Source organism: Enoplosus armatus, chromosome 23 (assembly GCF_043641665.1).
Source record: "Enoplosus armatus isolate fEnoArm2 chromosome 23, fEnoArm2.hap1, whole genome shotgun sequence".
Classification (NCBI taxonomy): Eukaryota; Metazoa; Chordata; class Actinopteri; order Centrarchiformes; family Enoplosidae; genus Enoplosus; species Enoplosus armatus.
This window is the reverse complement of record NC_092202.1, coordinates 14,427,522-14,450,834: the sequence shown is the minus strand read 5'-3', so window position 1 is coordinate 14,450,834 and position 23,313 is coordinate 14,427,522. Positions and strand designations below refer to the sequence as shown.

The 23,313-nt window shown below is 46.9% G+C and overlaps 3 protein-coding genes and 1 non-coding gene across 10 annotated transcripts; 2 read left to right on the top strand and 2 right to left on the bottom strand.

Moving 5' to 3' along the window:
- The first annotated feature begins 859 nt into the window (after positions 1–859).
- On the top strand, positions 860–10,045 carry arrb2b (arrestin, beta 2b). Of its 7 annotated transcripts, none has more exons than XM_070930271.1 (14): positions 860–954; positions 3,816–3,846; positions 3,998–4,058; positions 4,966–5,010; positions 5,114–5,310; positions 5,480–5,607; positions 5,777–5,912; positions 5,996–6,080; positions 6,257–6,329; positions 7,304–7,441; positions 7,588–7,671; positions 8,097–8,173; positions 8,293–8,344; positions 9,292–10,045. In XM_070930271.1, the coding sequence occupies exons 1-14, from the start codon at positions 932–934 to the stop codon at positions 9,380–9,382; spliced, it is 1,221 nt and encodes a 406-aa protein (XP_070786372.1). In that variant the 5' UTR covers positions 860–931; the 3' UTR covers positions 9,383–10,045. The 7 variants fall into 7 exon arrangements, with proteins under 7 accessions (XP_070786372.1, XP_070786371.1, XP_070786375.1 ...); XM_070930270.1 differs by having other exon boundaries at positions 8,293–8,347; XM_070930274.1 differs by lacking the exon at positions 9,292–10,045 and having other exon boundaries at positions 8,097–8,194; positions 8,281–8,351.
- Positions 7,123–7,204, bottom strand: trnas-cga (transfer RNA serine (anticodon CGA)). The gene has a single exon. It is a non-coding gene; the product is annotated as a tRNA-Ser (tRNA).
- Positions 10,046–10,257: 212 nt separating the features above from the next.
- med11 (mediator complex subunit 11) lies at positions 10,258–11,972 on the bottom strand. The gene is made up of 3 exons (XM_070930278.1): positions 11,749–11,972; positions 11,364–11,494; positions 10,258–11,146 (listed from the first exon to the last, which is right to left on the bottom strand). Exons 1-3 carry the CDS (start codon positions 11,816–11,818, stop codon positions 10,949–10,951), a joined length of 399 nt encoding a protein of 132 aa, XP_070786379.1. The 5' UTR covers positions 11,819–11,972; the 3' UTR covers positions 10,258–10,948.
- Positions 11,973–12,051: 79 nt separating this feature from the next.
- On the top strand, positions 12,052–22,782 carry pelp1 (proline, glutamate and leucine rich protein 1). Its single transcript, XM_070929508.1, has 19 exons — positions 12,052–12,192; positions 12,407–12,471; positions 13,767–13,872; positions 14,008–14,157; positions 14,440–14,511; positions 14,633–14,692; positions 14,824–14,980; positions 15,702–15,834; positions 16,284–16,371; positions 16,579–16,667; positions 16,826–16,939; positions 17,041–17,191; positions 17,309–17,462; positions 17,556–17,611; positions 17,872–18,005; positions 18,450–18,552; positions 19,089–20,726; positions 21,117–21,431; positions 22,112–22,782. Exons 1-19 carry the CDS (start codon positions 12,052–12,054, stop codon positions 22,202–22,204), a joined length of 3,819 nt encoding a protein of 1,272 aa, XP_070785609.1. The 3' UTR covers positions 22,205–22,782.
- Positions 22,783–23,313: the final 531 nt, after the last annotated feature.

Sequence of the window (23,313 nt, the reverse complement as noted above, 5' to 3'; positions counted from 1 at the left end):
CATAAAAATGAGAAAACACAAATATTTTAGAGATCTGTCAAAAACTAAAAATTGTATTGTTATTTATTAGGCAAATAACAAACTGGAACAACTAAATAGTCCTTATTCACATATATTAACCAAAAATCTGAATATTCTGTACGACCTCCTTTGGCCCTGATAACAGCTTGCAGTCTTGCAACCACTAAAACAAATGTTTCTGTTCAGGAGTGCAAGTAAATAACTGTCATTTGGCATCTCAATCAAAAAAATAATAATGTGCTTTACTATTTTTTTCCTGCTTTTTTTTAGTTGTAAAACAGTAAATTTGAGAATTCATGGATAACAACAATAATTATATTTTAGCATTAAAGAGATCGTTTTGATTAAAGAGCTCGGCTTGCACATACTGGTGGATTAACCATTACAGAGACATCAGATATTTTGGTCATCAGCAATACTGTTCATTTAGGGCAGCGGTGGCAAACACCTTACACTGGGTGGGGGGCTAATACATTTGTTAAGCACTGTAGATATATATATATATATATATATATATATATATATAAGCTGATGATACTCCTGCACTGTGAATCAAGTGTGGGATTTTAAATGCAGGACCTTTACTTGTAATAGAGTTGAGATACAGGTACTTTCACTTAAGTGAGGGATACTTTACTGGGGTGTAAGTACCTCAGCATATACATAAATGTACTAAGGCACAGTAGCCTACTTGAGTACATGTATTCAGCCACCGCTGTTACTAATGTAGTACTGTTAAAGCATATGACGTAGGCGTGGTTTGTTGTTTTTTTTAAACTGCGGAAACAGTCTGAATGATCCCAAAAAAAAAAAAAAAAAAAGCTGGCAGCATCAGCGGACACCCTGGACCAGCACAGACCCCAGACCAGCATTTACTATTAGAGATAACCGTCCACGCAGGACCGAGGAGATGGGGGACAAAGCCGGGACCAGGTAAGCAAAACCACCCCAGCCGGTTCATGTGTGCTGTCAAAGGATGGAAATGGGCGACGTAACGTCCCGTTAACTCGGTAGGGGAAACGGGGAACTACCCAAAACCGGACTATTTAAACCCCTGTGTTTGTCGCCGGAAAGTATATGCGAATAAACTACTGAAATAATATGTATATAAATAATTAAAAACGAATTATTCCACGCGAAGCCACAGCGGTTGCGACGCTCCATTTTAAACGGCATCTAAACGGGCTCGCTCGACGCGCTCTCCTCACTGGACGTCGGAGGGCTGGGAGTTGAAAAGTTAAAGATATCGACTGACTGCAGGCTAGTGCCGAGTTGAAGAAAAAAAACAACTGGAAAAGTCTCAAGTATTGCCCTGCCGAAGTGGCGAGTGACTGTGGGCGAAGGAGGCGTCAATTTTGCCATAAAATGCGTACAAATTCGGTAGCCCTGGCGTAAACTTCCTCGTATGAGAAAAAGACTTGGCTAGCTAGCAAGTAAGGACGTAGCCACAGTTTTTGCTTCACATGTTTAAGCCAATAGAGATAAGTCAAACTTTGTAAAAAAAAAAAAAAAATTATAATTAAATAAATAATTAAAAAAAAACCAATAATAAATAAATAAAAACCTGGCAGGCATTTGACAGCCCTTACACCTGCTAGCTACAGAGCTAGCAACGAAAACGACTCATCCTCAGCCTCGTGGTTAAAAAGACCGTTAAATTGACACATTTTCAAGCGGAGTTTGGTTGAACTCTCCGGAAGTCCTGTCCCCGGACTTACCTGGCGCGCATCGAGAGCGCACCGGGCGTTCTCTCAACCCAGTACACCGTCTGTAACTGTAACTGAAACGTTTAATGCACAGCCCTGCTGTGTGACTGTAGGAGAGGCAGCCGTGAAATGTGGACATGTTGGGAGTCTGGCCTAACATCCTCATATATTGATCACTGGCAGTAAGAATGTAACCACAGTTGTTGCCTCAGTCAGTACCACAACAACACTGCTACACTACAAATTTTGTTTAAAAAAAAAACAAACAAACCCAGCAGGTGTTTTTTTGACAGCACCACATTTTGTCTTCCTTGTAGAAATCTCGATCACATGAGAAGGAGACGAGAATTTTACAGGGTTGCCGAAAGTGGACCACTAGGGGTCGCCAAACACAGAAATTCAAATCACAGGGGCTTTGAAGCAGGTGCTACTTTCTGAAACTCTCTCCAATAGGGTAAAGTAGGAAAACATTGCTTGGGAAATGAACTAACATTTAATTCCACTTGTGGCCGTGACAGTCCGTTTACAGCAAGTTTGTCTCGTGAAACCCACTGACATTGTGGGTTCGTTTAGCGGGGACACATCCTTGTCCTCGGCGCTGACCTCGACGGAAAGGGGTTTCACTGAAAGGTTTTATTATGATAAGATGGGGTTTTGACAGGAAGCGGTTCACGCGTCCTGTGTGAGGGGAGTAAAGGACATTTTTGTCGATGATCAGGATGCGTGTCTTGTTCTTTGTCCCTGTTTTCTTTCCGCAGAATGTAAAAGGCAGCACATTCCTGCGCAGGGACATGCTAGTGTTCTTAGAACTGCAGCGGTGTGCATAAAGCTTGGTAAAGCTGACTTGGCCCGAATGCCCCAAGGCCAGTGCATTCACAGTCACAAAATAATTCCCGGCACACACACACACACACACACACACACACACATGACATGGCATACACTGGCCACATTTCCTGGAATACGCTTCACCCTCTTCCTGTTTCGCTTCCTGTTGCAGACGCTCTGCTCTTTTCTCTCTGCTTCACTTTTGACTGGCTTGTAGCCTCTCAGTTGTAACTGGATTGTGAGCAGTGGTCTCCCTAAATGACGGAGATTGTGATTCATTGTCTTTGAGTGGTCCTGTACAAATAATCTGCCTTTGCCTCACAACACAGATTGATGATACCCAACGCCGTCAGAGACTCAGAGGGTGGAGATTTCCTTAGAATGAGTTTGGAATGGGCCCTTGAGGGTGTTTCTCTAAAGACATCTGTTTTAATACTGTTGTTCTTTGTTAAGTGCTGTTGCAATGATTAATGTCTCCCGCGGGATCAGAAATAATCCATGCTGTGCATTGTAATCTAATCAAGCACGCCATACTTTTGTTGAATCTGCTCCTTTTTTTAAGTTGCGCACATAGAGGCCGATGAGAGGACGAGGGTCAGTTTCGTGAAACTCCAGTTTGTGGTTCGTGACGTCCTCCGGTTCACTGTGCTGTCGGCCAACTACTCACTTTGTGTTTACACCCAAACGCAAGGCTTGGCTCGCTGCTGCAGTGTGTGTGAAAGACAGGAAGTATGATGTGATTACACAGTGCCGTTACTCTCACAGCTTGTTGTTGTCCTAGACACGCTGGCTGACCAGGCCTTAACGCTCCCCTTGTTTACTCTGGAACGCAGGACAATGCTACGTGGACAAACATTTGTCCCTGTATTGACCACAGTGTGCAGTTTGTTCATGTTTTAGGTTAGAAATGGGGAAATCCTGGTGGCCTATTGGTTAGGACCATAGGCTGTATATAAAAATGCGTACTGTATAAAAATGAAGCCAGTGGTGATGGTGGGGGGGGGGGGGGGGGTAGGGCTGCGGTATCGAGGTCCTGCCCATACACCCGCCCGACCCAATCGCGAGCACGCCACAGTCAATTACAGATGTCAATCATGACGTCTCTCATAGCATCAAATAACTCATTAAAAACCAAACTTACCATCTTCGGGAGAAAAGTATTTGACGTGTTCTTTGATTTTTTTAGTTTGGCCCATGTCCCATCCGCTAACATGGAGGAGGGGGGCGGTTTATTGATATGCTCTCTCCCTCTTTCTACAGAGTCTTTAAGAAGTCCAGTCCCAACAGCAAGGTAGGATATATGTGTGTGTGTGTGTGTGTGTGTGTGTGTGTGTGTGTGAGGAGAGGTTCTCTTATTGTTTCTTCCTCTCTCCAACATCTCCTGTCGTGGATTATCCCAATCACTCCTTTTTGTCTTTCTGCCTGTCTCTTTCTCTCCGCAGCTCACAGTTTATCTAGGGAAGCGAGACTTTGTCGATCACTTAGACCATGTAGATCCAGTAGGTGAGTCTACAAACACACACGCACACACACACACACACACACACACACACACACACGTACACACCAACACAAATACAGAGGTCGAAGACATGGCCTTTCGCAGTTTAATCCAGTCCAAGGCTGACTACAGTGGGAGGACCTTTTCAGTGCACCAATGAAATTCACCCCACTGCTGATCCGAATCGGGTTCAGTTCAGGGTCATTTTTTAATTTCGAAAATCTGAAATTTCCACGTTTGTCGCCAGTAAGATACCATCAATCTAACAGCTTTCATGATTTAGTGTTTATAATAAAGGTCCCATGTTGTAGAAAGTGAGATGTCCATGTCTTGTTTGATTATAAAGCAGGTCTGGGTGCTGTATAAATACTGGGAAAGCATCAAAACGCTCGTATTCAGACACTGCGCCTTTAAACGAGCCGTCGGGACTTCCTGTAAGGTTGTGATGTCACTAACTATACAGTTATGGACTTTTTTTGAACTATGAATCATGCAAAGCTACTCTTGTGGAACCCCAGAACAAAAATATAGCGCTGAAATGAGCATAACATGGGACCTTTTAAGAGCTGTGTCATTTCACATTTCACAGATTATGGGATGCTGAGGGCTGCAAAGGACAAACACGTTGTGCGTAAAGTTGGGCAAATAAAGGCTGCGTCTGAGGGAACCTAAAATGAGACATGTCTTGTCTGCCCTTTATGATGTGTTTGGTTTAGTAATGCAGCCCGTGTTCCATTTAAATAAAATACGGTTCTAGTTGCGGCTAGTCTGAATCATATATATCATCACTTTTAGGCTGACATAAACACAACCACACACACTATGTTTTGATCTGCATTAGTTCAGCATCCCTGCTCAGGTGCCATATGATTTACACATGAACTGTAAATGTGTGTGTGTGTTCTCTAGACGGAATGGTCTTTGTTGACCCAGAGTATCTGAAAGATCGAAAAGGTAAGAAAACCCGAAGATAGACACAAAGCGACCGACTTGACTGATTTACTGACTGAATGAGCGATTGACCGTCCATATAATCAATGTCTTCATCCGTCCTCAGTGTTTGTGACTCTGACCTGTGCGTTTTGTTACGGCCGGGAGGACCTGGACGTCCTGGGCCTTTCCTTCCGGAAGGATCTGTACGTCTGCACCATCCAGGCCTTCCCTCCTGCGCAGGAGCAAAAGAAGCCTCTGAGCCACCTGCAGGAGAGGCTGCTGAAGAAGCTGGGTCAGCACGCCTACCCCTTCAGCTTCACTGTAAGACGTCCAAACACAAACACGACCTCCACCTCAGCCTCACCCTGAAACTACCACAGCTACCAGCATACCTTCCTCTCACATGACCATCATCAACTCTACTGACGTTATAGCCAATTAGACTTTGGCCATTTAGATTCCTCTTTGTTTGTGTGTTCGGGTGTGTCAGATCCCCCAGAACCTGCCTTGCTCAGTGACCCTTCAGCCGGGCCCAGAGGACACTGGCAAGGCATGTGGCGTGGACTACGAGCTTCGGGCGTTCTGTGCCAAGACCGCGGAAGAGAAGATCCACCAAAGGTTCAACACATTGAGACACCTGAGCCTACAACCAAACTAACACCTCTAAAGATATACAGTGTGGTTCTCTGAGGAACACTAGAGACTAGACCCTGAGCAGTTCCTCTCCTTTTGCATGATATTCTTTGAAACCAGCTGCCAGTAGCTAATATCTCGCACCTCTACGTAGGAACTCTGTGCATCTGGTGATCAGGAAGGTTCAGTACGCCCCAGAGAAGCCAGGTCCTCAGCCGATGGTGGAGACCAGTCGCAGCTTCCTGATGTCCGATAGATCTCTACACCTTGAGGCCTCACTGGATAAGGAGGTAACACACACTCACACACTTCTGTTGTGTGCTATTTGATGACCGGGACACGCACACTCCTAAGTATCCGTCCCTCTCTCTAGCTGTACTACCATGGTGAGCCCATCAGTGTTAATGTCCAGGTCACCAACAACTCCACTAAGACTGTCAAGAGGGTGAAGATATCTGGTAACTCCACCTGCTCTTACACACTCAATTGTTATCAAAAAAAACTTGGGACAGCAATTTATTGTTATTGTTGTGCTACTATTAAAGTATTGCATCTTGCACGTACAGTGATCTGACTTGGAAGGCAGATTAGGGCTAAAGGAAGTACTAAAACCACTCTCCCCTCCTCCACGCAGTTCGTCAGTATGCTGACATCTGTCTATTCTCCACGGCTCAGTATAAGTGTCCGGTCGCCCAGGTGGAAGCAGAGTGAGTTCTTCTTCTATACCGCTGTCCTCCTTTCCACCCATGCTTCGTACCATTGTTTATTCCATTGAAAAACGTAAATACACAAACAAACAGTCTTGATACGGATCCCATACATTTGTTTTTCTTTTATTATTAAGAACTGTGACAAAGATCCACGCTACGCAGCTACGCTATGACCTCAAACCTAGTCTGGCATTTCGGTCGACCAGTTCTAATATATCTATATATCAGTATATATCAATCTGGTCTTCTAGCCCTTTTGGGTATATTCGCACTCTTAGCACTTCTCAACATTAAAGGGGTTCCACAGGGATGAATTTTAGACCCTGTTCTCTTTACAATCTATATTTACTGTAGTTGATCATTATTAAATGCATTTGTATGCAGATGATACTATTTTATATGCAAATATCGTATCGTAAGTACCGACATTTATTGTATCCCACATGTGCTTTCAGTGCTGTCTTTTGCGGTCAACGATGACCTTTCCTGCTCATTTTGTTCTTATAATCAGAATCAGAAACTGTTTATTGCCAAGTAACATACATTACAAGGAATTTGCTGTGGTCTGAAGGTGCTATTGTTTTGACAACAAACAAGTAGAATATAAAAGGTGAAATAAGAATAAAAATCAATCAAGTCAATGTAAGTTTGTCAGGTTGACTGCAGAGGGGAAGAAACTGTTTTTGTGGCGGGAGGTTTTGGTCCTGATGGACCGCAGCCTCCTGCCAGAGGGGAGGGGGTCGAACAGATGGTGTCCGGGGTGGGAGGGGTCAGCAGCGAAAAGGTACAACGTCACGAACAGGATTCGAACCTGTGCGGGGAAACCCCATTGGATTTCGAGTCCAACGCCTTAACCTCTCGGCCACCGTGACAACATGAACCACTGCAAGCGCTCAGTATGTAGCTACAGAAAGAACTAATAGATGTGTGTCGTTCTCACCCTGACCCTTACCCCCACCGCCCAACCACAGTCACCAGGTTTCTCCCAGCTCCACCTCCTGCCAGGTCTACGCTCTGACCCCCATGCTGGGTATAAACAGGGAAAAGAGAGGCCTGGCCCTGGATGGAAAGCTGAAGCATGAAGACACCAACCTGGCCTCCAGCAGCATGTACACACACACACTCACACACTCACACACACACACATGCATCTGACAGAAAAGGGTTGATGTTTTATGCACACAAACTCATGGATATGTGTACTGACTAACATTGTTTCTCTCATCCCTGTGTGTGTGTGTGTGTGTGTGTGCAGAGTAAAAGAAGGGACCAACAAGGAGATGATGGGCATCCTGGTTTCCTACAGAGTCAAAGTCAAACTGGTGGTGTCTCTTGGAGGGTGGGTGAACACACACTCGAGCGTTCCGCAGCAATGGTTTCTGGAAATGAACAAAGGATTTGCTGCGTCTCTATGGAAACATAGAAAGTTCACCAGCTTCAGAAAGTGCATCACTTGTTTGTGAATGTTATTATTCGTTGCCGTGTGCGACATTGCTCGTTGTGATTGGCTGAGCCTGTCAGGTGAGAAGTCAGGAAAAGAGTCAGCCTTCAGCAGAGTGAAAAGTCTCCCTGTGACTGTGACTTTAAATGGCATATAAGCTAATCGCCCTGAGAATCGCATTCATGTGAGATAGCTAAAGAATGTCTTTGTTCTTTTGGGTTGTCACACACTGAACTGTCGGAGGGCGAGTTGCATTTTGGGTAATGTAGACGCCATGTATTGGATTGAATGTATTACGTGTGTGTGTGTGTGTGTGTTTGTAGGGATGTAGCAGTGGAACTTCCTTTTGTCCTGATGCATCCCAAACCTGCAGACCAGCCCAGCTCCCAACCACAGTCAGGTAGGACACACACACACACACACACACACACACACACACACACACACACTTCATAACAGCATAACAGCTCACAATGGATCAGAGTGTACTTTAATTACTGAATGTGTTCTTGTTTGTAGTCGCTCCAGAGGCTGAAGCTCCTGTGGATACAAACCTCATAGAGTTTGACATGCAGTAAGTGTGTGTGTGTGTGTGTGTGTGTGTGTGTGTGTGTGTGTGTGTGTTTGTGTGTTGTTGTGTGATTTCTCTCAGCTTGAAGCCACTTTTTCACCAAATGTTTCACTCCAGAGAGAGGTCCGGTCGGGATTTGAGTCCTCTGATCCTGTAGCGCCATCATTTACTGGATTAGAGAAACGAATTAACCGATGAATTAGAGAGCTGCAGACGGAACCAGGTGACGCTATTTTTGATCAGTGGTTACACTGATTGAGCAAAATGTCAGCATGCCTGCATACGTAGGGTGCCACCTTAATCTAATAGAGATGAAAATGTGGTCTCTTCCTGTTGCAAGGGGAAAACAAACAAAAACAAATGTGTTTGCGTTGTGATGAAGTAAAGTTAAAGGTACCCTGTGGAGCTTTGGACCACTGGTAGCACTATGGAGCGATGTTTTTGTGAGTGGGTCACCCCCCGCTTTGTTTGTGTCACGCGACAAATATGTGATACACCAATGGCTTCGCGGCTGTACCGCTGATTGCCAGTTGGTGGCAAAAAATAGCATAGCAGCACACCGGGAAAGGCAGAGGGAGCAAGACCGCACGCTAGCAAACATTAATGTAAACATTGCACAAACTATTTAATATTAATGCGGAAAGGAGATGCATTCAGCGCGTTTTGGTCGGTAACACTGGATGTAAACAGAACTTGTGCGTTTGTTTACAAGAAAGCTCCGCTATGTACCTTTAATGTCTCATGTTAAAATAGACTTTTTCTTATTCAATTCCACCAAGTGTAGATAACCATCGTCTGCATACACACGAATCTTCGTCGGCGGAGTGTTCCTTCCTTTATTGATTAGAAAGCACGATGTAGAACCTTGTGGTATACTTTTTTTTATGACCTTTAGGACTTCAGACTTGTTGTCAACATACACACCCTGACATTCTTTCTCCTCTCAGTACCCCCTCTCAGGTCGACGACTTTGTGTTCGAAGACTTCGCTCGCCTGCGGCTAACGGGGACGAAGGATGAGGACAAACCCTTCTTTTAGCTCCTCCCCCTTCAGCAGCGGAGTCACTTGTCCGAGTGGAAGGTCACGGGCAACGCAAACCCCAGAACCCAACGGGGGAGAGGATGAGCAGACAGACCTCCATTACTCTACCATTTACTCTGTATGGGCTAATGTCTCTCGTTAAAGGAGCAGTCAACAAAACCAAGACACCTGCAGTTTGCTGTCTTACATGTACACACACACACCTATCGTTACGTTGATGATGGGTCAGTTGTTGTCTTCAGGTATGGGTGAAACTGTTAAGAGCAATAACAGAGGAACCCCTAACCTTTACTTTTGATTAGCCTTTAAGCTCTTTGTAATGAAATGAATCGAATGCGTTTTTCTATCTGGAGCAGAACAAGCTAGAGGATGGAGTTAAATGAACAGGACTGCATAGGACAGGGATGATTTTTATTTTTGTATTTTTGCTAATAGATATTTTTCCTTATCGCACATCAATGGGGCAAAGTAACTGTGAAAAAAAAAATACTGATTTTTAATGTCTGTGGAGCAGCCAGGAGTTGTTTGAATCCAGCTTTGGCCTTCCAGTGTGTGAGCAGCTCTTCTTTAGTGCACCTATACAAAATACAATTGGACCAGCTGGACAATCAACCATGAATTCACTGGACTTCTTAAACTGTTTTTTTTTTTTTTTTAAATCTATAACGATGCATGATATTAAATTACGAATGTTTGATTTTTATTTTTTTTTGTTCCAGAGTTCTAAATATGAGCTATGTAAGCGTAAGCCACTACAGCTGTTGTCATCATAATGAAACCCGAGTTTAGTTAAGAAAATATATCACAAGATCTACCGTATTGGATTTATGTTATTTCACTCAATAAAATGAAATACAATGTACAATTAATAATCAAGTGTTGTAACAAAACAAAAAAAGGCTTTATTTTGTTGCTTAAAACATTAAAAAAAAAAAAGTTGGCAGGTTACAGGGCTTCTTCGAGTATGTGAAAATACACTTTTCTCCTTATCAAATGGAGGGCGATGTCATCTTGAACTTGAAGCAACGCAGGACAAAAGGAAATGATGAGGTTTTAGGGAATCATGCTGCAGGGTATCCCTCTGAATAACGCCGGGCTTCTTTCCACTTAGCCCTGATCCAGGACCGCCACTTTCGGACCGACTCGGTCACTCAGCAACTCGTAGAAAATCTTCTTAGTGACTTTTACGGTGGCAAAAAAAAAAACCCAACTAATAATATTCCACACAGCTGAGGCTCTATTGGCGGAGAAAGCTGCGTCTCTGCTTCACTTCCGTTGGGACTTCTCCCTGTTTGCCTACACGTCTACATATGGCCTGCTGTGCACATGGAGAGGAAAATTGGACCACCAAACAACTTAACATGCCAAGAAGTGCAACAATAATAACAACAAAATGTTTTTCTTTTCTTTTCTTTTTTTTCTATGCATTTCAGTATTTATAATAACAACCAAAAGGATTTATGAAAAGATTTTAAGGCTGTTACAGTCACATCAGGTGTCACAGTGAAATGCTGCTGTAAGCCCAGCGATCACTCCTCCACCAGCCAGCCTCCCTCTCTGCTCTCATGCCTGCTGCTGCTGCTGCTGCTGTTGTTGTTGCTGCTGCTGCTGCTGCTGTTGCTGCTGTTGCTCCAACATGACTTCACAGGTCCGTCCCAGTTCTCCCAGTTTGACCTTGGCGTACTCTGCTCTGTTCAGTGCCATCTGACAATCCTTCCTGGCGGAATACGTGGAGCCTTCATGAGGTTGGCCTGTGGCTACCTGTGTGAGTGTGTGTGTGGGGTGGGGGGGGGGGAGACAGGATAATTACTGATTTATTCTGCTGCTCCCAATATGATGCACTTTGACTGATTACATGTTTATTGTAGGACAACACTGCACTTATGGTGTATGGGATTAGACTACAGCTCTGCTGCTGTGGCAGTGGTCTCCAGGGCTAGAGTGCACACATTAAAAACACTGCTACTGCGTGTTTGACCTGTGTGAGGTAGCGGATCTGGGCGCTCAGCTCGCTCTCCACTCGGTTGACGGAGCTCTGGAACTGGACCAGCTGTCGGTCCAGGAGGCTGGCGTTGTGTTTGTCTTTGGAGAGCTCCAGAACTATATTACCTGCAATCAGGGGGGGGGGGGTACGACAACATGATTTCCAAACTTTTTCAATGAGTCCAAATTTCCAAAAAGCAACCGACATGCAGTGAAACTAGGACTTTCGGGGTCCTTGGGGCCACTGCCCGCTTTGCCCAGTTTGTAACCCTGCCTTGCTCCGGTTAAAAAGGAACGATTCCATGAGAGGAGTAAAACCCCGGTAGCTAAGGGTTCTGATAGAGCCCAGTATACAGTAGGACTTCACCCTCTCCTCTTACCAGCACACTGCAGGATCATCGCGATCTCCTTCTCCACCTCCTCCAGAGCTCTGAGCCGCTCGTTAGCCATGAGTAGGCGGGAAAACAGCTACAGTCAGCGGCCCCCGCAAGACCACGTTCCACTGTACATGAACACGCAGCGTAGTCCAGACGGCTCAAGCCCGTGTACCCGGGGGGGGTCAATCTAAACCTGCTCTTCTGGACCGGTGGCGCGAGCGGCTGAAGCTGCACCACAACAAAGAGTTCACTAAGTTGACGTCACGCCGTCGCACACTGGTGACGCCGGCTCGTCGGACAGGCAACATGGCTACATCGGCTTGGCTGCGTGGCCCGTCTGCTATGCGACTAACGGAGGGTTTGGTGTCGGTTCTGAAAGAGCAGCGGCCGGAATATTTGCCCGCTCTGGTGGCCAACTACAGAGAGCATGGCGTGTTCCCGACGCAGGTAGCTCCCGGCCCGGAGACGCGCGTTAGCTCAGGGGCTAGCTTGTTACCTGTCTGTGCCCCGTGGTCGCCTTGCCGCAGCCGCTACACGCTTTGTTGTTCACTGGGGCACTGACACCTGGAGATACAGCAGGACCGGGGCCGGGGTGTCGGGGCGGTTTGTTAAACACTTTTCGCCTTCGCTGTCACGCTAACACGCCTGTTTGTCTCCGCAGAGCGCGAGCGCCGTCGGGGGTCTCGTGGGCTTCAGCAACGCCAAACTGGGCTCGAGCAAGACCAGGTGAGAACATGAATATTTCATCGTACGCGTGTTTCGGCGTTACATCAGTGTGCGTCGTCTACCTCCGACAAAAGCTGCCGTATGTATCAAAAGGCAAAGGCGCGTTGTTTACTTTTCACTAAAAAAAAACAAAAAAAAAACATTTGAAAGAGCTCGTGTGGTTTGTTTAGGACGCAAAATGGTAGCACACGTTACTAGAGAATTACAGGTCCCACATTGTGCTCATTTCCAGCTCTATGTTTGTATTCTGGGGCTCCACTAGAGCAGCTTTGCGTGATTCACAGTTGAAAAAACACAGTCCTTATGTATCTTCTCCTGGCCCTTTCTGCAGCCCCCCAGTCCCCCCCCTGTCTGAAACAAGCCGTTTGAGACTAACTTGAACCACCTCCAGAAACCTGAAGAGTAGTCCTGAGCAGAGCGCTCCAATAACTCAGACAGACTGTACTTGGTGGGCATGCTGTGATTGGCGACTGTACAGTTGTGACATCACAACCTTACGGAAGTCCTGGCGGCTCGTTTAAAGGCGCAGTTTCTGAACACGGGGCTGTGTGCAGACTGAGCGTATTGATACTTTCACAGTATTTATGTATCACCTAGAGCTGCTTTACAATCAAACAAGACATGGACATCTCACTTTGTGCGATATGGGACCTGTAATGACTTTTTTTCCTCTTTTAAAACGTACAAAGTCGCTACAGTGCCTCGAGGATAACTTCCCACCATTTATCTGGTGTCAATATATGAGACGCCACCATGCTGTAAAGTTTGGTGCTTGCTTATCAAAAATAACATTATGTCGAGAAATCAAAGAGAGGTCTGGATTTACACAGTGTACTTCAAAATCTTATGATGTAAAATGTGCAACTACAACTTACCAGGAATAATATAAAATCTCGTCGTTTCAAAATCTGCCTGCTATGTACATTTCTTAGACACACCCAATTGCCCTGGCTCTTTTCATGTTTATTATGAAATAAAAACAAAAGCTAAAATTTGGCAAAATTAAAACTTTCAAGGTAAAGGGATGAAGTTATCACATGTCATCCGCCACATGCAATGCAAATATTGTAGAAATTAAGAAAACAAATTACAATAGCATATAGATTTGTGAGCATTCAGAGCTCAGATACTGGTCCAATTTTCAAACCAAATAAAAGTAATGATGGAATAATAATAATAATAATAAATCCGCATTGGGACTAACAGCAGGAAGGTTTAAGTGTATCTAACAAAAATATTGAGACAAAATCTGTCTGTGTGTGTGTGTGTGTGTGTGTGTGTGTGTGTGTGTGTAGGTTTGAGGGGCTTTGTCTGCTCTCCATGCTGGTTAAGGACAGCTCCAGTGACCTGTTCCAGCAACACTGCCTTTCCTGGCTGCGCTCCCTGCAGCAGGTCATACAGGTATGATACATGCGCGTACACGCACACACCGTCAGTCTATAAAACCGGAATCCTGACGAACTTGAAACCTGAAAGTCTACGCGGCCCAACGGCCTCTCTTCCGATTCCTCTCTCCCCCTGTGCATGTGGATGTAGTCTCAGGCTCCAGTTCAGACCATCCAGCTAGCGGTGAACATTCTGAAGGACTTGCTGCAGTACTCGTCCCAGCTAGCAGAGCTGGCCAGGGAGGTCGGCCTCAACTCCATCCTGGGCATCCTTACGTCTCTGCTGGGCCTTAAGACAGAGGTGAGGGGGCAGGGCAGGACCTCATAATCATGACTGAAGGGCCACATTACGAAATGGAACATCAAGAGCAACAATTTTATGCATTGTTTTTTTTTTTTTTGACCAAAGCAGCTTTTCGAAAAAAAACGTCCCCTCTGGCTCTGGGAAATTGTGATATATGACTAAACGATTACTAAATGAATTTTTAAAAAAAGCAGGCAAGAGACTGATTGACACTGAAAAGAACCAGTTGAATCCTTGCTTAGCGGCTACGTTTCCTTTTTATTCCCGCTGTGATCTCAGTGTGAGCTGGCGGCAATGGAGGGGATGACCGCCTGCATGACCTACTACCCGAGAGCCTGTGGATCCCTCAGGGTAAGACACACTGATGGACAGATGAGACAGGAGCGAAAGGGTTTGTTTTCTCAATCATGTTAGTTATGAATTGATCATGTATATATCTCTATAGCTGTCTTTTTTTTCTCCGTTCTTTTAGGACAAACTGGGAGCCTACTTCCTCTCCAAAATGGACAGTACAAACAAGAAAACACAAGAGGTTCGTGATCCTCACTGTTAATGTAGGAGTTTCATAATATGTCTCGATATATGATGTCCAGCTGTCCGTCTGTCTCTCTTTCTCAGTCTGCTCTTACCTTTTAAGTAATTCTCTCCGTCTCATTCCGTCAGATGGCCTGTCAGTGTTACGGTCGCCTGCCCTGCCTGGGCGGCCTGTTGGACAGAGGGGTGGGCGCCGGCAGAGCCGAGGGCTGGACCAATCAGATTCACTGCCTGCTGGCCTCAGCCAACGGCCTGCTGGCTCAGATCTACCAGGGTTCAGAAACGGGTAGGCTTTTCTATCAATGACGTGGCGATGGTGACGTGAACAGAAAGTGAAATAAATAGAAACGGCACGCAGATGGAACTCTTAGCACCACCCAGGTAGCACCTAAGCCCACCTGGGACTGATTAGTTAAAAAGTAATCCAGTGGTTCACTATTGTGCTTCCATAACGTTGAAGGACTTTGGACGTCCGGACCTTTGGCCCCTGGTAGTCAAGATCCAAAAAACACTGCATCACACTGCAGATCACTGGCTTTCTTTTATAGATCTGGAGTTTCCGAGCCCAAGCTGAGATAACCCTGGTGACATCACTATAGCGTCATTCAAAATGTGAATTCTCCTCTCTCGTGCCCGACAGTGTACCGAGCGATGTGTAGCTCTTGGTGGGGTTTACCTGTTGGCAGACTGTGGCGCTGCTACGACGCTCGGTGGCAGTGTTGCACATTCAGCCCGTGTCCTGCATTTATTGTGTCCCCTTTATGTTCTCTTAACGTCCCCTTTTGTTACACAGAGCAGTCACCGTGGCTGCAAATAAATCTGCTCTTTTACGCACCTGACATGAAAATTTGTATAAATTGGTAGATGCAATGCAAATAAAGCTAGTAAATCGGTTCGCTAGCTTTACTAGTTGAAGATGCTGTCTGGAGTCAGCATGAGGGATCTTTTTACATGCGCGTGGCACTCTGATGATGCGGTTTGTTTAACAAAGCTGTCTGCTGTGGCAGATGGAACGGTGCAATATGAAGGTCCGGGGGTGGAGCTGGCCTTCCCTCATCTCGATCAGTCGGATCCTCTGCTGCTGCTGCAGCTCCAGCACAGATACACAGCTGTCTGCCAGGCACTCAAACACACGCTCAGGTGCAACACACACACACACACACACACACACACACGCAAAACTTACATGGAAAAATCCACCTTATTAAAGGGTCAGTTGACCCGCATCACAAACTATTTTCTAACCCTTTCGTCATTATAATGGCTTGTCATTTGTACATTTGAATCAGCAGCGACATGCCTTTGCACAAACAATGTCCCTGCAGTGCTGTGCTGTGTCAATAAAATAACTGCACTGGAGCCTACACAGACAGCCGTAGAACTATGTTTTGGAACGTTACGTAGATTTACTTATACAAGAACGGACATTTCCTTCAAGAAGTCTTGTCATGTTTTTTTTTTGTCCTTTCGTAGCAGCATATAAGGCTCTAAACCAAAAAAATCAAACACAGCAGCGGTAGCAAGTGTGTCAAGAAGACAGTTCCAGGATTATACATATGTATTCATACATACTCGCCTCTGTCCGACAGAGTGGATCCGGCCTCAGCTGTCCGTCTGCCTGTCAGGCCAATACTCAACCTGGTGTGCCGAGCCCTCGCTGTCAGCTCCAAGAGCATAGTGAGCCCACGCACACACACACACACACACACACACACACACACACACACACACACACACACACAGTATTCTACTGTAGCACTAAATGGGTGATTGCACAGCTTGTCCTTTTATGAAATGACATCTTTAATACACATTCAAACTAACAATGTTGATACTAATCCATGTTTTTAGTTGACTGTGTGTGTGTGTGTGTGTGTGTGTCAGAATTTAACAGGAGATGGAAGTGTGAGGTTGCTGGTCTTGCCCATCGTACACACCAACACACTGGAGGTCTTATCAGCTCTTATCACAGCGTGAGTACTGACACACACACACTGTTTTTGTGTTCACAGACATGTACATGCAACAGTCGAATGATTCTGAGGACACCAGTAACTACATACCGTTAACAGTTTAAACACTGTGTTGTTGGCTGTGTGCTGCTGACACTGACACTGTGTGTGTATTGCAGTGTGCGCGGCGGCATCGTTCAGTACGCTGCCGTGCTACAGAGGCTGTTTTCTCAAACCTTGTCTGCCTGGACGCCTCCGCCCGAAGCCAGCCTGGGACAGCAGAGAGCCTACAGGTAACTGCAGGACTGTCGCAAGCGGATCCTAGCACAGCATTTAAAGAAGACAAGTAAAGTGACGACATTTTGTCTCGCGTCTCTTCTTCACCATCCCACAGCTCAGTGCGGGTATTGGTGTACAAAACCTTAGAGCTGTGGGTCCAGGTGGCCGGGGCCTCTGCCAGCATCCTTCAGGGAAGCCCGGGCCACTCAGAGCTCCTGTTTAGCCACCTGCTCAGTGACATCACACCGGGCGTGGAGTCTGTCAAGGTTAGTTCCAAGTTCCATGTCGTCCGTTTGAATGTATTTTACTGTTTGTCATATATCGTGACGCGCGATGTCTCCAGCTCACCCCTCAGTCCCTGTCCGTGTCGTCCTGTCCCCCAGCTCCGGGCGGGCCTGTCAGCAGATGTGGTTCCCGGAGGGAAGCCGGGCCCGCGGAGGACAAAACCACTGGTCATGGCAGACGCGGTCGGGCCGTCACTCCAGAGGAAAGGAGACCTTCTGGCTAATCAGGACACTTGCCTTGCAGCCCTCAGGGGTGAGATGCTGCCTCAGTTTGATCACATCCCATAAAATGGCCTGCTGCTCGTCTTCTAACTCCGGTGCAATCGCGTTTCTTTTCCCTTCACAGCACTGAGACAGATCATACTGACCAGCGGTTCTCTGCTGAAGGATGATATACACAAGGTAATGTCAGTTTGACATTGTTGTCGCAGCCGAAACGTGCAAAAAACAAGAATATGCAGATTTTCACTGTAAGCGCTCAGCTAACTAACTGCTAAACAGTACAGCAGCTAATGTCACACAGCCGCACAGGCCTGAGATCCCGTGTGTTGTTGTCTGTGGTTTACTGTAGACATCGTGTCCTTAAACAAGTCAGGCTGTGCTTTTCTGCCCCGTTTTTTTTTTTAAATTTCATTTGTAATTTTTGTAAATCTTTCTCGCAGCGTCTCCATGACGTGGTGCTGCCTCTGTGCGTGCGCCTACAGCAGCAGCAGTCCAGCAGCAGCACTTCATGTGAATCTGCAGGGGGCGTCAGTGGGCAGTACAGCAGTGCCCTCGCCCGACGAGAGCTGTACAGGTACTGCCTTCACCCACATGGAAGAGGGATTCACAAGTGCAGTGTTTTTGGTTATTACTGTTGATTATAAAGGCAATTTTAGCTGCATTTTGTGTATAAAAGATGCTATATAAAGTTGATTGTTACTTTTATTAACATGATGTTAAAGTGCTGGTGTTAATATCCATATTGGGTGAATTGTAGCCCTTTTTCATAACACTGTCTGCCAATGTAAAGAACCAACATTTTGGACAAATTAAAGTCCCCATGTGTAGGATTTTCAGCACAAGATCATTATGATTGAGTCAACGACATTCCACTCTTTGCTTCTAAAAAAAAAAAAAAACTCCCTGACCGAAAGTTGTCAAATTTTAATTTTACTGCACACTGTCGCAAAGATGAGCAAAATGAAGGCTGTGTAATGCAGCGTAGATGGGGTTCATATTTTTTTGTTGTGGTTTTCAGGTTATTGCTGGCTCTGGTCCTGGTCCCATCACCCTGTTGGCCTCCGCCTCTGACCTGTGCCGTGTCCATCCTCAGTAACGGACGCGCCGACCGCAACCTCAAGGTGACGGCTCTTGAGGGAGAGGGAGAGGGGGAGGGGGAGAAATCACTGAGTTTTGAATTTTTATCGGACACCAAAGCTCCGCACTGCCGTTTTATAATCCTGTGAGGCAGCATTTTACAACTCTGGAAAGTTTCGCAACGGCGTTCACTTTGTCTTTGTCGTTGTGACACCGTTTGCGACACTTGCCTTTATTTGACAGTCAACAGTTTGACAGTGTAGAGAGAGAGAGAGAGACAGGAAACATGGTCCTCTGCAGTGGTCTCATTGAAAGAAATGATCAGACAGTGCTGTTGTCCGTCTGAACATGGCCTAAATTTGCACAAGAGGCATATTAAAGCGCAGGTAACCATAGCAACAGGACTTCTCCTTCATGCTAAGGTACCAGTGGGGAACTGATTCAACCCACGGGATGAACTGACGACAACCTTTCAAAAAGTGTATGATGACTTGAACACAGCTTCTGTTACAGTTACTGTTATCTTACAGTTTTTAATGACTCTCTGTGCTTGCCCCCCCCCCCTTCTCTCCCCTCTCAGGTCTCCACATTCTGTACCGAGGCTCAGACCATCTGTAACTCCCTCCTCCACCCCCGCACTCCCTCCATCGCCTTGCCCTTACCACCCCTCACCCTGAAACCCACCCCCACCGCTCCAGTCCTCCCCTCCTCCCAGGGACCTACCCCTGGACTCACTTTGCCAACCCTCCTAGGCGGCCCCGCCCCTGGCCCTCCCTTTCCCACTCGCCACTCCCTCGGCCTGGGCCCCTCTTCCCTGCTGGGCTCTCTGGAGAACCACCTCTCCCTGGTTCCGGGACTGCCGGGCCAGGCCCCAACCCCGGGGGACATGATCCTGTCCCACCAGCAGGACCCTGCCGGGCTGGGCCCTCCAGAGGGGCAGAGACCCGTGTTTGTCCGCTACGACCGAGAGGAAGCGGAGGATGTGGAGATCTCTCTGGCCAGCGACTCAGACGACAGCGTGGTCATCGTTCCTCCGGGGATGCTCAACATGGAGAACCAGCAAGATGACACGGCGGCACCGGTGAACTCTCAGAACATGGCCTCTGCTGCACCGGGGAGCGCCACCGTCACACTACCAGGAGGAGAATCCGTCACCGTGGTCCCCACCACAGCAACAACAACCACAATAGACGGGGTCTCCCTCTCCAACGACCTCGCCACCTCCTCCCCCCTGCTCACCACCTCCACCACCCCTATCAACTCCTTTCCTCCGTCCGGCACCTCCGTGGTCGCCCTGGTTCCACCTCTGAACTCCAGCACCCTCGCGGCTCCACCGGGCGTTCTGGGGGACTCGTTGCCCGGCAGACCTCAGCTCCAGCAGATGCTGATGCAGCCCTCCACACCGGGCCAGCCGGGCCCCATGGGTCTACCACTCCAGATGCACCAGCTGCAGAATCAGCTGAGCCAGCAGGGGCGGCACCTCCACCAGCACCAGCCTCCGCCCGCCAGCAACGAAGACTCCGGGGTCATTAACATCAACAGCACTGACGAGGAGGAGGAAGAAGAGGAGGACATGGAGGATGACGAAGAGCTGGAGGAGGAGGAGGAAGGGATGGATGAGGAGGACGAGGAGGAGGAAGTGAGCGATTTTGCCGAGGAGTTTTACGAAGGGGAGGACTATGAGGATTACGACGAAGAGGAGGGGGAAGAGTTGGAGGAAGAGGAGGAGGAGGAGGAGGATGGGGATATCCCTCCACTGGAGGGAGCGGAGGACAAGGCAGGAGAGGCGGGGATAGAGGAGGGGAAGGTGCTCCGAGCAGCGGTGGATAAAGGAGGGATGGCTGGATTCAGCGTGGAGGGAGAGGCACAAGGGGGGATAGAGGAAATCCAGACCAACAGAGCACTGTTCGGGGAGGACCGCATGAAGGTGCAAGAGGTGGAGAGCATCGGGGTCCTGGAGGAGGCGCGGGCGGGCGAGGGGGAGGAGGACGAAAGCGAGAGGATGGACGACCCCACCATGCCACAGATCCTGTGCGTCACCGGCGGAGCGCTGGAGGAGAGGGAGGAGAGGGAGGAGGCCCGGGAGGAGGGCGGGGGAGCGGGAAGTAGGGAGGCAGGAGCAGGGCTGCAGGAGGAGGCGGGCTCGTGGGAGCAGGGAGCCAACGAGATCGATCTGGCAGCCGCCTCAGAAGAGTGCACAACCAATCAGAGTCAACAGGTAGTTACCACAGCTTTGAAGAAATACCGACATATTGTGCACCCGTCTAACAAATCACAAAACATCTGTTTCTTTGTGTTCTCGTGTCAAAAATCCAATCACGTGTTCTTCCTGTAAAACAACGTATAACATGTGCTTACACCAACCAATAATATCGTGACAACCTTCCATTAATCAGTCTTCAACTTTTAGCGCCACAGAGCTAACGTTCATGTAGTCAAATCACATTCCTCCCAACGTTACATGTCATTAGATTAAAGGCAGCTGCTTAGCTTAGCTTAGCTTAGTGTTTGTACGCCCTCCTCCATCATCCGTGTTATTGTCCCACCAATAGTAGGTAAATTACGCTGGCGGCTGTCCACGTAAAGCTGACTCTCTTCAACTCTACAGGAGCCAGGGGCCGAACCTACGCAGGAAGCCGGTGCGAGCGACGACCAGCCGCCCAGCCTTCAGGAGGAACAGCCGGCAGACTCGGCGGCGGCAGACGATCCCGCAACCTCACCGGGCCCGAATACAACAGAGCAGGAGGAGACGGACGCTGAGAAAGGAGAAAACACACCACCAGAGCAGCGGGAGACCGAGGAAGGAGGAGGAGGAGGAGGAGAAGGAGGAGAGAGTGATGGAGAGGAGGGGAAAGGAGTGAAGAGGAAGAGAGAGGAGGTGCAAAGGGAGGAAGAGGCGGGGCAAAGCACTGAGAAGAAGAAGGTAAAAATTCATGGCTTATTTTGGATTTGCTTGTTACCTGGTTCAAATTTTATATATATATATATATATATATGTATTTATATTATCATTAAAGGGACAGGAGACTTGCAGACTCACAAATGCTGATGTGCTGCACAAAGCATTTGAAGTTGCACATAACACCAGCTAACTGCTAAGGTTAGCATCGAGGCCGGGGGTGACGTGTCAGTTCGACGCAGCCTTTTTAGTGTTTGTGTGAAGAAACACTGATGCAGGAAAAGAGAACGATTACTCAGGCTGTCCGCTAACATCCGCCACTTCCTGCCTCCAGCTGGGGCCTGCTGTACGTACCGTAGCCGTAGTAAAGCGCGAGTGCTAGACGGTCACTGCGGCGGCACTCTGCTGAAGTGTGCGGCCGGACTCTGAGAGAGAGAGAGAGAGAGAGAGAGAGAGAGAGAGAGAGAGAGAAAAGGCAGGAACGTTGGATCAGCCAGATCAGCGCGCAGAGTTCCGTAGAAGAGGATGTTGGAAGGTCACAGAGATGTTTACACGTACCTCCAGAGCAATAAACAGTTTACACTAAACAGATTCTTTCCTCAATTTCTTTTAGGTTTTAGCTTTTTGTTAAAGCCATCATTTGTAGAAATTTTTATTTAATTTCTCTCTCTCTCTCTCTCTCTCTCTCTCTCCCCCCCCCTCAGCTGGACGATGAAGCCATGGCCTCCATGTTGGCTGATTTTGTCGCCTGTCCGCCCGATGATGAAGACGGCGCCTCCGGCTCAAACCGCCCATGAACATTTGCCAACCCGATCTGATGTGATTTTTTTTTTTTTTTTTTTTTATGAAGTTACCGTGGATACAGCAGATGCTGCTGCGAGGATACTGTATCATTTAGTTACCTCATACCACCCCCCACCCCCCACCCCTTATTATTCTGCACAATGTTCAGGTCATACTGGTAGAATGTGGCCTCTGGTTTTCTTTTTTTTTTTTTGTTTTAAACAATTTTGCCAACTTCAAGCTACACTATGTGGGATGTGGGAGTATTTTGGGGGGCGGGAAGTCAGACTTTTTCCTCTGCCACGTCACCCAGCTCGCAATTGGCAAGAGCTAGTTTTCCGTGAGCTCAAAGAAGCAGCGCATATTCATTCTACAGTCCTTTTAGTTCCTGAACGCAGTATCCTGCAGTCAGTGTATGGAATGGCTTTTCTTGGATTTTGTCTTTCATGCTCTTTATGTTTTGTCATCACTGTCGTGCTTTTGTTATAAAAAAAAAAAAAGTTCCAAAAAAAAAAAAAAAAAGTTTTCGTGAGATGGAATTGTTCATTACAATAATAACAATGATAATATAACAATCATTCTGGTTTCTCAGCCTCTGTTGTTTTTTTTCAAAGGGTTATCCGTTGTTAACATGTTTCTTTTTTGGGAAAAACGTTTTGCTGTTGAACTTTTTAAAATGGAGTTTTTATTTTGTGTGTGTGGGTGTGTGTGTTTTGAGCAGCATCTTTTATTTTACATCGCACCACTGCTGATCTACTGGTTTTCCATGTTAATTAACTGGGGAAACTAGGTTGGACACAGGGTAACGATAGTATTCTCTACTTTAAGGCCTCTTTGTGGGTGACGGGCCTCTGTACTTCTTGACGTATCAGCAAGAATGACCGATAAATTAGACAGTTTTTTTTTTTTTTCCCGGTTAAGATAATCAATGTGTGCACCTGAAAGATATATAAATATCTTTCGAAAGCACAACCACTGTCCATGATTTGACATTTTGGGATGATCTGTCACGCCCATGCTGCATAATGAGGAACAATAATTTAGGAAATGAGTTCCACGACTTTTAAGACTTTTTTTTTTTTTTAAATTCGAACTCAAACAACCTGTTCACTCAACAGGTTGT